General features: G+C 38.9%; 1 protein-coding gene across 3 annotated transcripts in view; it reads left to right on the top strand.

Moving 5' to 3' along the window:
- The first annotated feature begins 978 nt into the window (after nucleotides 1-978).
- The window catches only part of KATNBL1 (katanin regulatory subunit B1 like 1), a 30,262-nt gene continuing 16,169 nt past the window's right edge, over nucleotides 979-15,071 (top strand). The window contains exons 1-9 of one of the 3 annotated variants that reach the window (XM_050335825.1): nucleotides 979-1,106; nucleotides 9,123-9,250; nucleotides 9,985-10,025; nucleotides 10,397-10,676; nucleotides 12,297-12,415; nucleotides 12,579-12,629; nucleotides 12,716-12,805; nucleotides 13,347-13,436; nucleotides 13,854-13,947. In XM_050335825.1, the coding sequence (XP_050191782.1) occupies nucleotides 9,137-9,250; nucleotides 9,985-10,025; nucleotides 10,397-10,676; nucleotides 12,297-12,415; nucleotides 12,579-12,629; nucleotides 12,716-12,805; nucleotides 13,347-13,436; nucleotides 13,854-13,947 (879 nt within the window). In that variant the 5' untranslated portion in view covers nucleotides 979-1,106; nucleotides 9,123-9,136. Of the gene's footprint in view, nucleotides 1,107-1,417; nucleotides 1,454-9,117; nucleotides 9,251-9,984; nucleotides 10,026-10,396; nucleotides 10,677-12,296; nucleotides 12,416-12,578; nucleotides 12,630-12,715; nucleotides 12,806-13,346; nucleotides 13,437-13,853; nucleotides 13,948-15,071 lie in introns of those variants that run through there. The other 2 variants (XM_050335826.1, XM_050335827.1) reach the window with 2 other exon arrangements.

Below are 15,071 nucleotides of genomic sequence, written 5' to 3'. Positions count from 1 at the left end.
GCCTATAGCAGTGACAGATGAAGTTTCTATCTCACAGGGATGCTGTGAGGTTGCGTGAGGAAATAACACACTTCAGGTCAAAACTCATGATGGGTGAGAGGACTAAAGTGAGAGGAGATGTGTAATAAATCTCACCTTTCCCTCCACTTATGACAAAAACAAGCCATTTTTCTCAATGGCTTTAGGTATGTTCTGAAATGTTGCAACAGATCAAAGAGGGAATCTTAGTAACACTCTAGCCTCAGGAATACCAAAACTATCCACACTCAACTACGATGTACCTGGGTATTACCTAGTGTGCTTTGGTACACTCAGCTATAATCTTACTTCCACACAAGAGGTTCTAGGACAAAAAGTCTTGCTGGTTATTATCTCCCCTGGACAGCCTTTAATCGCCACCTGGAACACTGAGCCTATATGCTTTCCTTCCTTCAGAAAAGCACTGTCATTCTCTTTCAGGATCCCATCACTGAAATAGAACCACCTCCAAAACTGAATACGTCCAAGGGTTGCTCCCACACAAGAGGCGCCAGGTCTTGCTGCGCTCTACCTGCCCTGGGAAGCCTTTCATCAGCCCCCGGAGCACTGGGGTACACGCTTTCCTTCCTACGGAAGAGCATCGCTGTTCTCTTCCATCACCGGAACAAGGGTGCCACCTTCCACAATGAATACCATTGCTCCCGCACAAGAGGAGCCAGGACACAAAGGTCTCGCTGGTTATGGTTCAGCAGAGCGTGGAGCGAACATGGCTTTCTCAGCCAGTTTGAGCGTTGCACGCCCATAACCACGCCGCGGTGGGTTGCAGAGGTTCCCGACACAAGATAAGGACCCGGGAATCCCTCGGCATTCCCAGGCTGTCTGGCGGCGCAGCAGGACGGGGATGGCACGGCTGGCGCGGGGCAGGGACGGCGGCGGCCGCCAGAGGGCGCGGCGGTGCCGCGCGGGGCGGTGCGCGCGGCCCGGCATGCACCGCGGCGGCGTTTGAATGGCGCAGGCTCGGGGCGCCGGGCCCCGGCAGTAGCGACCCTGCGCGTCCCGCCGATCCCAGCGAGCCCGCCGATCCCAGCGATCCTGCCCGCGGCCCGGCCCGGGACCATGAGCAGCGGGTGAGTGGGGCGAAGGAGCGCGAAGGTTCCCGGGGCCGCCGGCCTTGGGGAGCGTAGCGGGGCCGCGCCGTACCCCGCCGGCCGCGGGTGCGGCTCGCAGACACCGCGCCGGGAGTGCGGGCCGGCGGCGGGTGCGCCCATCGAGCCCTCCCGCTCCGTCCCGCTCCGTCCCACTCCGTCCCGCTCCCCGGCGGCTCCTGCCCGGCCCTGTGCGGTGCCCGCAGCCTCCGCCGGCGAGGTCTGGCACTTTGGGCGTTCTCTAAGATGGTGCCATGAGCCCCGGCACGGAACGAGCGTGTGCAGTGGCAGATACGTGCCAGGAGAGCGAGGAAGACAACAAGCTGGGTGTAAGGCCTGCTGACGGATTTAATTTCTTGGGTGTGACAGATTCCAAGGAGGAAAGGGGGGAGGGGGTGCGGGGGAATCTTCTCTGCTTGAAGATCAGATCCTGCATTAATTACTTTGTTCAAAAGCCCTTACATTTATTTCCTTTTTCAGTGTTGTGCTGGAGTAGTTTGGCGTGCAGATCTAAAATGACGTTTTGAATAGGGAGACTTATTAAGGAGAGAGATTTGAAGGTAGTTTTAGAAACCTATTGTTTCTGGTTTTGAAACATGCCCTGCTTTGAAGCTTTCTTCCATCTCTTCTTGGATCATGAGTTTTGCATTTCCCACTTTCTTGTTTTGTCTTTTCCGTGGTTGAAATCAGAGAAATAAATTAAAAAAAAATAGTTACCCATATTTAGTAAAATTAAAGCATAACAGAAGGCAGTCTAGTGCCTCTTTGGCCTTGCTGATTGGAAAGAACATCTTGTTCTTGTCAAAAGATATCACTTTAACGTTTTATTAACAGGGCATGTAGTATTGATTGAAATTTCTATGAAGTTATTTCATTGAACTTAAATTTCCATTTATTTGAATTCTTCAACTTTATAACTCTGGGTTTTATTGTAATATATTTAAATAATATTAAGGTATTTATATGTGTATACTAAAAATATATATATGAGTATTGCAATACATAATTATTATTATATAGTAGTGTAGATATATGCTCTTACCCAATTTTGAATCTTCTCTTTTCAATCAATTTTCATTGTCATAATTTAAATAAGCTTTTTTTTTTTCTAATTTTAACAGTGAGTTGGTCCCAGGGTAATGAGCTTGCCTATAAATTAAGAAAGTTTTTTAAATAGTGTAAAGAGATTATAGTCACTAATAGAAGTGTATTTGATGGTAACATGGGAAGTCATGTGAAATGTCGTCACAGACTGTTCAGTCAGGTGGGGATGCCTCCTCTAAGTGGACCTTGGGGGTTTTTGAATATGTGTTTCTCTGGATTTGAATTCAAAATTCTTGCTGCAGTTTTTTTAAGCTCTTTGGATTGAGCAATAAATTAAAAAAATATATTTAATTTTGTGTAAAAATATTAATGTGGGAGTTTCAGTGTATTGGAAACTTATTTTCTATATAGCAACTCTCAGATAATGTTATAGAACTTTTGCAACCTTATTATGTCTAGAGTGTTCATAACTGAAAATGAACAGGTAAAGATATCTTTTCATAAGCAAAGGATGACTTTAGGAAGGACTAAACCACTGACAGCTACTGTTACTTTATGGCACCTTAAAAAATCTGTAAACTGTACCTCCAAATGCAGAAAATTGGGTACTTGTTTGACTTTTTTTTTTTTTCCCCCTCTCTAGAAAAGGTGAATAAGGTTCAGTTATTAGATTCTTGGGCTATCTCCACAAGGAGAGCTAATGCACACCTTGGTTCACCCTCGCTCAGCTTGAATGAACGTCTGGTCATTTTTGGACATTCATTATGGTTGCCAGTGGGCCACATATAAATTCCACGTGTAAGAGGAAAATGAACCTAAACCTTAGGTATAAGCTAACTTACCATAATTAGTTACTCAATTAAGCTTTGTATTTACTGCATATTTAACAAAATTCCTGTGATTATTGTCAACACAGGAAACTTTAAACTGGAACAAATGACCTGACAGGTATTACACATTAAAAAACTGTACCCTGCTGGCCTATTAGGCACTTTTTATCAAGTCACAGACAAATTTTGCAGTAACATACTCCTTACAATCTTGAACTCCACTTTCTTTTTTGAAGAGAATTCAGTATTTAACACCTGGTGAACTGTATATTCAAAGGATATGGAAGCCTCCCAAAATAGAATGTTACAGATGGATTCTGTAACATTTGTCAGAAGTTTGTCAGTTAAATTATGCCAGGCTTACAAAATCACTTCTACTTCATAAGATAGTGCTAATTTATTTTTGTAGACAAATTACCCTTTCGGAAGTAAATTTAAAATAACTTCTTGAAAGTTTCTTGGACATTTAAAATCTGATAATGACCAGAGAAATTAGTTGACCATTACTGGTTCCCTGATGTATACCTCACTGGGATGAAATTCATTCAAAGCATGAACTCCCCTCCTTCAGAGTCACAATTTATTTACTCTTTCCTCTGAGTTTAATATTGTCACCCTTGAACTTGAGTTAATAAGGAGTGGGGAGAATCACAGGAACATTTGCAATGGCTGGTGCACATAGAACAATACAGGAAAAAGTAACTACTAAGAATTTGGTCAAAGAATAGGATGGAAGAATGTTGGTTTTAAAAGATATCTCAGAATAGCTGAGATATCCAGCTATTTTATGTTTTCTTTACTGCCATGCAAAGTATTCCAGTCTATGTTCTATAAGAAAATAATGTTATGTTAATACTTGTGTAGATTACATAACATGCCGAGAAGAATTTGTCCCTCTGTGGGGGCCATGCCCAGAACATAGGATGGGAGGGAGTGGCAGAGTTGTTAATACTTGCCTTTGATAAATATGCACTAGAAAGCCTATTAGTGCTGACTTTCTTTACTTGATTCTGGTATGGCTTGAAGAGCTGTATTGCATATGGAGAGATCAGAGATAGAAAATAGCAGAAGAACCATCAAGAAAACTTTGCACAGGTGGTGTTTATTGACTGTGGAAACAAATCAGCTTACCTGTCAGGATATATGGCTGCTATTATTCTAGTGCTGCTTTATGAAAATTGAGAACAAAAGGGGAAGAAGAGAAGATTGTCATCTGCTATGAGAAATCACCTATGTGATGGGGGAAATCGGTGTAATTTGAACTTACCATCTTAATGAAATCGTCCATCTCTGTTCACATTTGCAGTCTGCTTTGTTATAGTTGTAAAACAATTTAGGATTGTACAGCAGATTAAGGCAGAGCTGAACGAACATGTGTTCTACCCTTAGTTTAAAAAGTTTTATAAAGTGGAACACTTGCATTAGCCTTGCTGAGATGGTATAAAAGGTAGTTGAACAAATACCATTAGCTATGCTCATCACAACGGTAAAATCAAAAATTAAAAACTTTGAGGTATATGTTTTTTGACTTGGTACAAATTAGTATCTAATGTCAGTTTAAAAACCTTCTGTATATATCCAAAATAACTGAGGGCTGTAGTGTCTAATTAGCTATCCCTAGATGGCTATCCCTATCTGGTAGCAGATAGGAAAGTTGTGAAGAGCCTTGTAAAGTCTTTCATCCTGTAGCATTCTTCTTTTTAACTGCTGGCCAGCTCGCATTCTGTTAGGTGTTACTAAACTTTTGGAAGCTGGTTTCTTAAGTTATTGACTAAGTTTATTATAGCACTGTTTGATTTGTATATACTAAATTCTTCTGCTTGTGTTCTGCTCTGTCTGGACTACCTGGATTGTGTATCTGAATTTAATCACTTTCAGTCTATTTCTTTTTTTTATGAATTTGCACAGTCTGTCCTGGAACCCACCTAAACATTTGGGTCCATGATATCCTGTGGCAAGTTCAGCTTGATTATAATTTGCAAAAAGAGCTGCCCTTGTTTATTAGTTTTGAACCAATCTTCAGCTATTGTCTTTTAACCCTTTATTCTTATATTGGACAAGACAGTGAACAATCTCTGTGCAACTTCTTTGAGCCATTAATTTTGTAGTTCATTGTCTTATTTTCCCTTTCAGCTATAAGTAGCCTCCACCAGATATAAGTAGCCTTCACAACACATTAAAAAGGCTCATCTATTCAGTTGTTGATTTTATGATAGTTATTCCATACTTTTTTTAACTTGCCTTTGTCTGAGCTCCTTTTTATTTTACTCGGAAGGTTTTTTATTTTGGGGGGTTGGGTTTGTGGTTTTTTTAAGGAAAAAGAATTAAACCTGCACTCAGTATTTCAAACAGAGGCACAAATTAGTTCTATGCACTGTCACTGTTCTGTTTGGTTTTCCAATGATTTATTGATCCGTATGGAGCACTGAGCAGTCCAAATGATTTAAATTAAACTGCCATATATCCAGATCTTGTGGGTGACAGTTACTAGCTCAGAGCCTGTAATTCTATGTAGGAACCCAGAATTTCCTCATGGCTGCAGACACACAGACTTTGCTTTATATTAATCTATAGTCATTGCTTCTGCTTGATTGTACGTCAGTCCTTCTCTAATTCTTCAGTTAGCCCTCATCTTCACAGTGTGGTGTGACTTTGTATTGTCAACAGTCTTCATCAATTAACTGCTCCTTCCCTTTATGGCGTAACTTATGAATATATCAAAGAGCATAAACCAATGCAGATTTTCTGCAGGGATCTGGAGGTGACTTTCCACAGTGTGGAAACCACTTAGACAGTTTATGGCTGTTCCTTAAGTATTACTCCATGCTAAAGCTTTCCCCCTTATCACTTGGAAGCACAGTTTCCTCCAGATTTAAGTGAGGGACTTGTGAAAGCTTTTTGGAAGCTCAGGTAGTCTTTATCATTCTGCTGTCCTTTATCCATATTGTACTACCACATACTCTTGATAAATGCCATTAGTTTTGGAGGGCAGGACTTCATAGAGTCATAGAAAGATTTGGGTTAGAAGGGACCTTAAAGATCATCTAGTTTCAGTTCCCCTGCCATGGCCAGGGGCATGACCAGGTTTCTCAAAGCCCCATCTAACCCAACCTTGAACACCTCCATCCACCACTTCTCTAGGAAACCTGTTCCAGGGTCTTACCACTCTCACAGTAAAGAATTTTGTCCTAATATCCAATCTAAACCTACCCTCTTTCAGTTTGAAGCCATTCCTCCTTGGCCTATCACTAAAAGCTCTTGTAAAAAGTCCCTCTACAGCTCTCTTGTAACCCTTCAGGTACTGAAAGGCTGCAGTGAGGTCACCTCAGAGCCTCGTTTTCTCCAGGCTGTGTTGCCTTCATGACAGCCAGGTTGAAAATCTTTCCCAGTGTGTTATTTGTTTGTGTCCACTAAGTCTATTCTTGATTACATTGTTCACTAATTAGCACAACAGAGATGTCAGTCTGGATCTTCCTTGAGGCTGTCTTTAAATATGGACTTTATTTTCCACATGATATCTTTAGGTGCTTCGTCAGCTCCAAGGGAGAAGTTCTGCACCTTGGCTAACAACACAGCTATTTTATTACTGCTTATATATTCACTGATGCTTCTGCATGATCTAAGACCCTCACAAAACAGGTTAAACTGTGGAAGACTCTTCTATATACATAAGAATTCTACTTTGCTTCATCAGATGTTCCTTTATATTTGATCATCTGTTGGCCTTTTTTGGGTTTCTGTTACCAGTCTTTAAGGAAATAATTGGTAGGTCTGTTGTCTCTTCCTGTTTCAACTGGAAGGCTGGAGGGTAATATGTTCTTAGATCACATTTGTCAAAGAGTGTAATTCTCTTAATTTTTCTTCTTGGACATGGAACTTTTGCTAGAGAACTTCCTCCCCTCTAGGGTCCTTTCTCTCCAGTTCAGATACCTCCAGTTCAGGTATTTTGAGACATATCTAGGTATTTTGAGGTATTTTGAGATGTTGCTTTAGGCTCTTTAGAGCCCAGTATTGAATAGTGATATTTCCTCAGTAAGACATTTATTTCTAACCTGATATTTTACACTTCTATTAAGTAAACGGCATTCTAGTTATACAGTGCTGTCTTCTTTATTGGCGACCAGATTCCTGTGTACTGCTTAGCGGGAAAGAGGAAGGAGAAGTCAGCGTTAGGCATGAAGAATTGTAAGCTGATAGTGTGTTAAGGGAGTAGTCAGAAAAATTATTCTTCAGGTACAGAGATTATGGCTTTTTTTAGCTTCTGATGACATGATCCTGTGGGGTTTAGCTCTGGTGGCTGCAGGTTGCCCTCTCTGTTCTTTTGGAGTTTATTGCTTTCCCCTCAGCTTTATTCTCAAAAAGGGGATGCAAAAATACCAAGATTTTTCCAAGTTCTCCTACCTTTCTGCCTTCATCATTGGCCTGAATATAAGGCTTGAATTGTTTGGATTTTAGGGTTATTGGGTTGGGATTTTCTTCATAAGTTCAGTTGTTCAGCATATGCCTTTGTGTTATGCTCTAAGTTCAGATTTTAATGTAGAGCCAATTTTGAGTCCAAATGGTTTTAACTAACTAGTCTGATAAGCAGAGGAGAAGTTGTTTTGGTTTTGTCGGGTTTTTTTCTAAACTAAATAGCAAAAAAACCCTTTTTACTATTTATTTATAGGCCTGGTGTAGAAGAACTACAAATTGGAAGTGTAGAGAATTAACTGTGATAACTATTCTGTTATAACCGTCCCATAGGGTGGAAAAGAGTCAAGTTAATGAACCAGTATTAAGCCAACCTTATATCTGGAAAAGTATTGACCACTAACTGTCTCGTCTTAAATAATGCTACCATTTGCAATGCTTGCTGTAGTCTGAGGGCTCCATGTTCCCGTCTTACAGGGTAAGGGATTCTGTCAGTAAATCTTCCCTTTTTTGAGAGAGATCTCAAATGAGATTCTTTAGTACTGATCCTGTTATAAAGAAAATTGAAACATTTGGGGAATTCTTTTTCTTTGCTCCAGTGTACCTTATAATATGGATTTTAATATGCCTTATGTTTAGAGTACAACTTCTATCTTGTTTTGAGCCTGCCACCTGCTTATTTTATTTGATGGCCTTTAGCTGCTTTATGGAAGGATCTTCATCGCTAATAAGCTGTTTCCCATCTGGCTTTTTCAGTGCTCAATGTCTTAGTGTTTTAAATACTGAAGTTCTTAATGTGGGATAAATCTGCTACATAAAAGAAAAAGAATAAGGCTGTTGCTAAAGGTGGAGGGGACAAATTAGACTCATGTTGGGACCAGACTTTTACCTTTCAGAGGAAAAAACAATAATATTAGGGGAAGTTGTTGTCTTTTAGAAGTAGTATAAAATGTCTTGCTGAAACATTTTAAGAATAGTGCTCCATGATGACATAGTAGTTGAATCCAGTCTCAAGCAATGGATTTTCTGATCACTTCCGAAAAATGCAAAATCATATGTACAAGTGTCTCAATCTTGGTGTTGATTCTTGTAGAAATAATTGCATAATTCCAGAAACAAAGTACTTGAAACATAGAATAATGGGGTTTAGTATGAAAAATAGCCAAAGTCATATATTGAAAAAAATGGGCAGAGGTGCATTTGCCCATAAATTAACCTTTGTTATTTTGATGAAGTTTGCCTTCTTACTGAAAAAAATAATCATTTTTTTAGCTACTTTTCTCTCTTGGCAGCAGTTGTGGGACTAGTTATTTTTCTCTAGTCAGCAGATGAAATTCATAGTCTGAGGAAAGAGTCTCATAAATTACTTTATTCTTTACTTGAATTTTTGCTCATATGGCACCCCTCAGTGCAAGTGTACACAAAGCTAGTCTGAAAACAAGATCTCTGTTTCTTGGGGTGATTTTGGGTTTGTGTCCCCTTTTTTTTTTTTTTAAAGCTAAATAGGGATTATGAAATGCTAATCACCACTAATGATAAGGCCTCCAGCTAACATTTGCTGAAGGATGATGTCTTCAGTTATTTATATGATGGAAGATCTTGCAAATAATTGAATTCTTTTGCCTAGTTTTGCCAGCTGCATTTGAAGAAAGTTGACTGCATGTTTTAGAAAATTTAACTAAACTATAACTAAATATCTTTCCCTTGAGAACAGGGATTTGAGAGATTATGGCATCTGAAGCTCACAATGTTAAAAACCAGAAAGTATTGCATATCGAAGGTCATCCAGTTGATCTCCGCAGAAAAGGAATCTCTTCTTCCACTAAAAAGATCATGAAGGAGGTAAGCTGGTTGTAGCGCTTGTTGGGTTTTTTAATGTCCCCTAATGAAACTGAAGTAAACGTTCAAACAAGTTTGTAGTTCTGAGCAGTCTAGAACCAGAAGCAGAGCACTACTCGGCACTTCATGTTTAGATAATAGAACTTCAGCTTGAACAGCAATTACATTATGAAAACTATGTGTTACAATAGACACAGGCAGTGGCTGCACTCACAAGTGCGTTGTATCATCCAGGTGAGCAGTAGGTACTGATACTGTTTTACTGATACCTGCTTTTGTGCAATCTAGCCAAGAATGTTTAAGTACAGGAATTCTGTCATGAGAGTTCTTTCTTGCCAAGAGAGCTCTTTGGCACAAGTGGGAGGTGAAGTAGGTGAAACACCTGCATTGAAATGGATCTGTTGTCTTATTATCGTACAGCTTGATCTACTGCATTGTCTGGTGACACGTATATTTTCACTGAATCCTTGCTATTCAAAACCAGTTTTTATAACCTCTTACCTGTGCTACTGGCTGAAGAGTAAGGCAGTGGAGTAAAGAGGTAAACTCACTGTAAAATCTATTCAAACAGTGGTGAAGGTGCCAATATCCTCTATGTATTAATAAAAAAGAACAAAACATTGTTTTGCTGATGTGCACAATATAAATGTTACTATTAATGTTAAGCAGTATAAATGGAAGTCCTTAGGCGTTTTTAGTGATAAAGCTTTTTTTCTTCTCTGTTGCCTTTCTCCCAGGGTAAGAAATCTCCAAAACAGCTGGCTTCATACACAAACAGGTAGGAAGGCTGTGCTCTGTAGTATCTGAGTTTCAAGTGCAATGGAGGTAGGGAGGAAGAAGTGGTTGTAAACCACCACAACACCAGAGCAGACGCAAATGGAAGAGAGGTCTTGATTTTACTGACAGTTCGTGTTTCTTGTGTTCCCTTCCATAATAATAAATCTCTGCATTAATATAAACAGAGAAGAATATTGGTGACGTTACTTCTAATAACCCAATTGTTGCGAAAGTATATACTGGAGGGGAAAAATGTTTTCAATAACCTGAAAGTTGACTACTGAATTCATAATAATATGTTTTAACTTAATAATGTAAAGTATTGATTAGGTTTAGAGCAACCTTTACTAAAATACTGCTTTATTATTGCAGAATAACGGTTGGAAAAACGGTGACCAGTCCCCTCTCTCTTTTCAAAGTGGTATATTGTAAAAGAAAAGTTCATTGTTATACTCCAAAGCCTTGTTATAGAAAGAAACTGTGCCCTAAATCTAGGGGCCGTGACATGGCAAATAAAGAAAATGAACTGGCTTGTGCAGGGAATCTGCCAGCAAAACTTCACAACAGTCGTACACACTTGCTAAATTCTAGTGACTCTGGCTCATCTCAAACAGAAGGCCCCTCATCCAAATACAGTGGATTTTTTTCAGAGGTAAGTAAAGTTTGAAGAAACTTTAATTTATAATAAAAGTATTCCTGGGGTAGTTAGCTTTGAAAGTTTTCATACAGATTAATTTTCTTCAATTATTTAAATTTCAGGTCTTGTGATTTACAGTCACTGTCTGTCAATTTATGGTGATACAGTTGTCAACAGTAATAGTCCTGCCAGTTTTCCCCACCTCTGTGTCAGAAGCTCAGATCTGCCAGACTAGACTGTGTTAAAATTGTTAAAATTGTACCACCACCAGGAAAACATTGTTTTGACTTGGTTAGGTTTCATGGTCTGGCTGAACACATGGCCATGTACATGTTTATGGAAGCGTGAAAGTGTATCAATGGCAATAAACTGGTGAGGTAGGCTTGGACAATTTTCAGTAGCAGTATCAACTTTGTGTGTGTGAAATTAACTGGAGTGTTTGTGTAAGGCTGTATTTCCTGTTAAGATTGCTTGAGGAAATGTAATAGATGCTTGCAGGGCAAGCATCCCAAAACTGGCTAAAAGGTCATATATTTAAATGAAATGGGTTTTTTGGCAGTGAAGGCCGTTTAAGTCCCTGAGGCATGGCAGGGAAGATGAGATCAAAACTGTCACCATGCTGTGTCTTCATGGTGCTGTTAGTGTGGGCTTCTATGAAGAGAGAGCCTTGAGAGTCTGGTGGGTTGAAGGTGCAAGTCTATTGTATCCTGCACTGTTCAATCTGATAGTTTCAGGAAAGGAGGAGCAGAATAGCTGCCTACAGTTAGAGAGGTTGTAGAAAGAAGGCTAAGGAAATGAAGACTGGATAAGATTCATTCTCTGAGAAACTAAGGACCAGATCACTGAACACAGATTACTGCTGAACTGGTTTGGGAGATGTGTATGGCTCTGCAATATTCGTTCCAATCCAAGGTCTGTTTAATAAAATATCTGAACTTTGTTCAGAGAACAAGCTTTTTTCAGAAATGAACCTTTTCTGTCAGAATTTAGAATGTGTAGTTACTTGTGTCTAAACTGTGTCAAGATGATTAAATTAAAAATCTGAGTAAAAAGTTCTAGAGTTCATAGGAATTACAGTGTGGTGCTCGTGAATGCTCTATTTAATTATTAGATACCTCTCTTTAGGTGGTAAAGAGATACGAACCTTATTCTTGTAGCTTTTGTGTAAAGTAGGTTTAATATTTTTGTCCCCTTGTAAGGGACAAGGGGACATGGGCTCAAGCTCTGCCAGGGGAAGTTTAGGTTAGATGTTAGGAAAAAATTCTTTACAGAGAGGGTGATCAGGCATTGGAACGGCCTGCCCAGAGAGGTGGTGGATTCACCATCCCTGGAAGTTTTTAAAAAGAGATTGGACATGGCCCTTAGTGCCATGATATAGTAATTAGAGTTGGATCAGGGGTTGGACTTGATGATCTTGGAGGTCTTTTCCAACCCAATCTATTCTATGATTCTATGATTCTATGAAATTTGTGGATTTAAGACCATTGCTATCTAAATTTCTAAAACAAACTCATCAGCATAGAGGTAGAAAAGTATATTTTCATATACTAGATTATTATAGTAGAGCAGCTTATTGTGTTATTTCTGGCTACTTAACTTGTGGCAAACTTCTTTTATATTTTCAAAAACATACAGGTTTCTCAGGACCATGAAACTATGGCTCAAGTTCTTTTCAGCAGGAATCTGAGGCTGAATGTAGCTTTAACCTTTTGGAGAAGGAGAAGTATAAGTGAACTGGTAGCCTACTTAGTGAGGTAAATTAAGTGTCTCTTTTATGCTCTTAAAATAATAGCAATCCCAAATCTGCTGCAGTATTTTCAGCAGTTCTTTAAATGTTGCAACTTTGTAATACTTTTGAAATCATAGTGGAAGCAAATACTTTGGTAACATTTCTGATTTTATTCTTAACGTTTCTAGGATACAAGATCTTGGAGTAGTAGTAGACTGCCTTCCTGTGCTTACAAACAGGTACAAACAAACAAAAAAGTGGGAGTTTAGAATCTCCTATAACAAAATTGGAGTTCAAGCACTTCTGAAACATCTTGTTTTTTAAGTTTACAGGAAGAAAAACCATATGTTTCAGTTGGCTGCTGTGTAGATCTTTTGCCTTTAGTGAAATCTCTGCTTAAAAGCAAATATGAAGAGTAAGTATCAATTCTGGAAGTTTTCAAAACACTTATTACTTCCTGGCTGTGCAGAGCCCTGGAAATTAGTGTGTTTTAGTCCTCTGACTCTTGTTCCCTCTGCTTTACCTTTCTCAGGAATGCCTACCAGAGGGGAAGCTTTCCTGTGAGCTTTTATCCTTTAACAAACTAGTGGTGCAAAAACTTTTCTACAGGGTTAAGGACATGGGGGAGAGGACTGGTTTTGCCCTTATGCAAATTTATTTATCCTAAACAGTGAAACAGACTAACACTAAGTGTTTAGTATGCTTTATAACATAAAATCACAGGCAAAATACCAGAGAAATGTCTACTTTTTAAACAAGAACTTCAGTTTACCACTTAGAAATGGCAAATGTAGGCAAGTATTTAAACTTGCTTATTTGTCTAAATTTTTCTTCTTCCAGAATAGCAAATGTGTTGCTTTCTTATTTGCTTGCCAATTTATCTTGACACTTTATCTGACCAGTAGATACTGTATGTGGAAGATTAAGTTCATAATGTGTAAAATATGTTGTTACAGATATGTGATAGTTGGTTTAAACTGGCTTCAGGCTGTCATTAAAAGATGGTGGTCAGAACTATCTGCACATACAGAAAAGGCAGAGGATGGGTGAGTACAGTGTTGGGAAATATTTAAATGTGTTTCTATGGCTTATTTCATCTCAATGTTTTAATTTTGATCAGTAGGAGCACACCTTGGCTTCAGAAGACAAAATTATACTCATAATTTGAAAGTAAAAGCTTAAAAGTACTTAAAAGTAGTTCTATTCTTAAGACACAGTGTTTGGAAGCTTACTTTAAGGATAACACAAGTTTTTGGGGTTTGTTTTTGTTTAAGTTTCTTTTTACTGGTGTTTTAGTACATGTAGAACGTAGTCATATCAGGGGTTATACAGATGCTGTAGAAGTTGGATCAAAATTTTTCAGATCTTGTGGCAATATCTATTGTATAGGCTAATGCATTTTAGTCAAAAAGGCTGCTGAAATATACTACATACGTTATAAAGTGTTGTTCATTCTTTTTCAGAAATATTCATATTTTAAAACAACAACTGAGTGTTTTATGGGAACAGGAGAATCGTCTTACTCTGGTTCCTGGATATACTGGTAGTATAGCTAAGGTAATTCAGTTCCAGTTGTGTTCAGTAGCAAACAAAGTTGTATCACTTGCAGTATTCCTGTTGTTTTATTTATGCTAAACTGTGGATGGATAGAAATAACTTTGCTTAGTTTCCACTAATGCTTAAGTGTATTGCATGATTTTTACAGAAGTCTGGAGTGGATTCCCTATGATAGTAATAGTGTGGTTTAGAATGCTAATAATTACTTTTTTTATCCTTTTTCTTTACAGAGGAAGCATCTCCTTAATAACAAAGTAGCTAATAGTAACAAGCCTTAAAACTGATGTAAAAAAGGGCTCAAATGAGTAGATAGACTGTGGAAAAGACAGATGTTTTCTCTGAAATTTGTTGTACCCATGGTTGTAAGTGTGAGGCAGAATAGAGAATCTTAGCCCAAGGAATGTCATTAGTATTTGCACATCAGGTAACAGGGGCAAGTGATGACATACTAAATTCTAAAGCTTATTGCTGACCTAATGTTTAGAAATTCATGAGCTTGTGGAGAGCAGAAGAGCATATCTATCTAAGCCAAATCCCTGTTTACCTTTCTCAGTAGGTTGTGGTGTCAGTAATATAATGAGGGTGTCTGGTAGATGCATGTTTTGCTGCTTGTTCTCATCTCTAGTAACGTGGCTTTCTGAGTTTGGGTACCAAGAGTTACACTGAGCAAGAAACCTCTCCATTTGGAGGTAGACAAGTGAGAAAGGCCTTACAGCAGACACTTGGTTAGTTGTGTGTAGGATTTGAGTGAACTTGAAAAGAACTTACCATCTTTTACTTACATCTTAAGGAGTTTTGTGGAATCCGTAATTCTATGCCTACAGAATTGGTCTATTTTGATGTATCAAACACAAGAGAAGTTATATCTTGTTTTTCTGGGACTGCTGTGCACCCATGACTTGTGAGTTTTGGTGTCCCTACAAGGATAATTAAGAGCTCCTTGCAGGGTTTGTCAGCAGAGATGCAGAATAACTGAGGTCTAACTCCCAACTGGTAGATCTGATATTGACTGCCTAGTTCTTCTGCTAGGTCGACATAACAGCTAGTGTCAGTTTGTTTCTCTAGGATTCAGGTTCCCTTTATGTGGATATATACTGGATAGATTGTGGCCATGGTCACCTGAG

This window comes from Myiozetetes cayanensis, unplaced genomic scaffold (genome assembly GCF_022539395.1).
Source record: "Myiozetetes cayanensis isolate MyiCay16 unplaced genomic scaffold, myiCay2020 scf6-25, whole genome shotgun sequence".
NCBI classification, from domain to species: Eukaryota; Metazoa; Chordata; class Aves; order Passeriformes; family Tyrannidae; genus Myiozetetes; species Myiozetetes cayanensis.
Note: the sequence above shows the minus strand (reverse complement) of the source record. Positions and strands in the feature narration are given on the sequence as shown.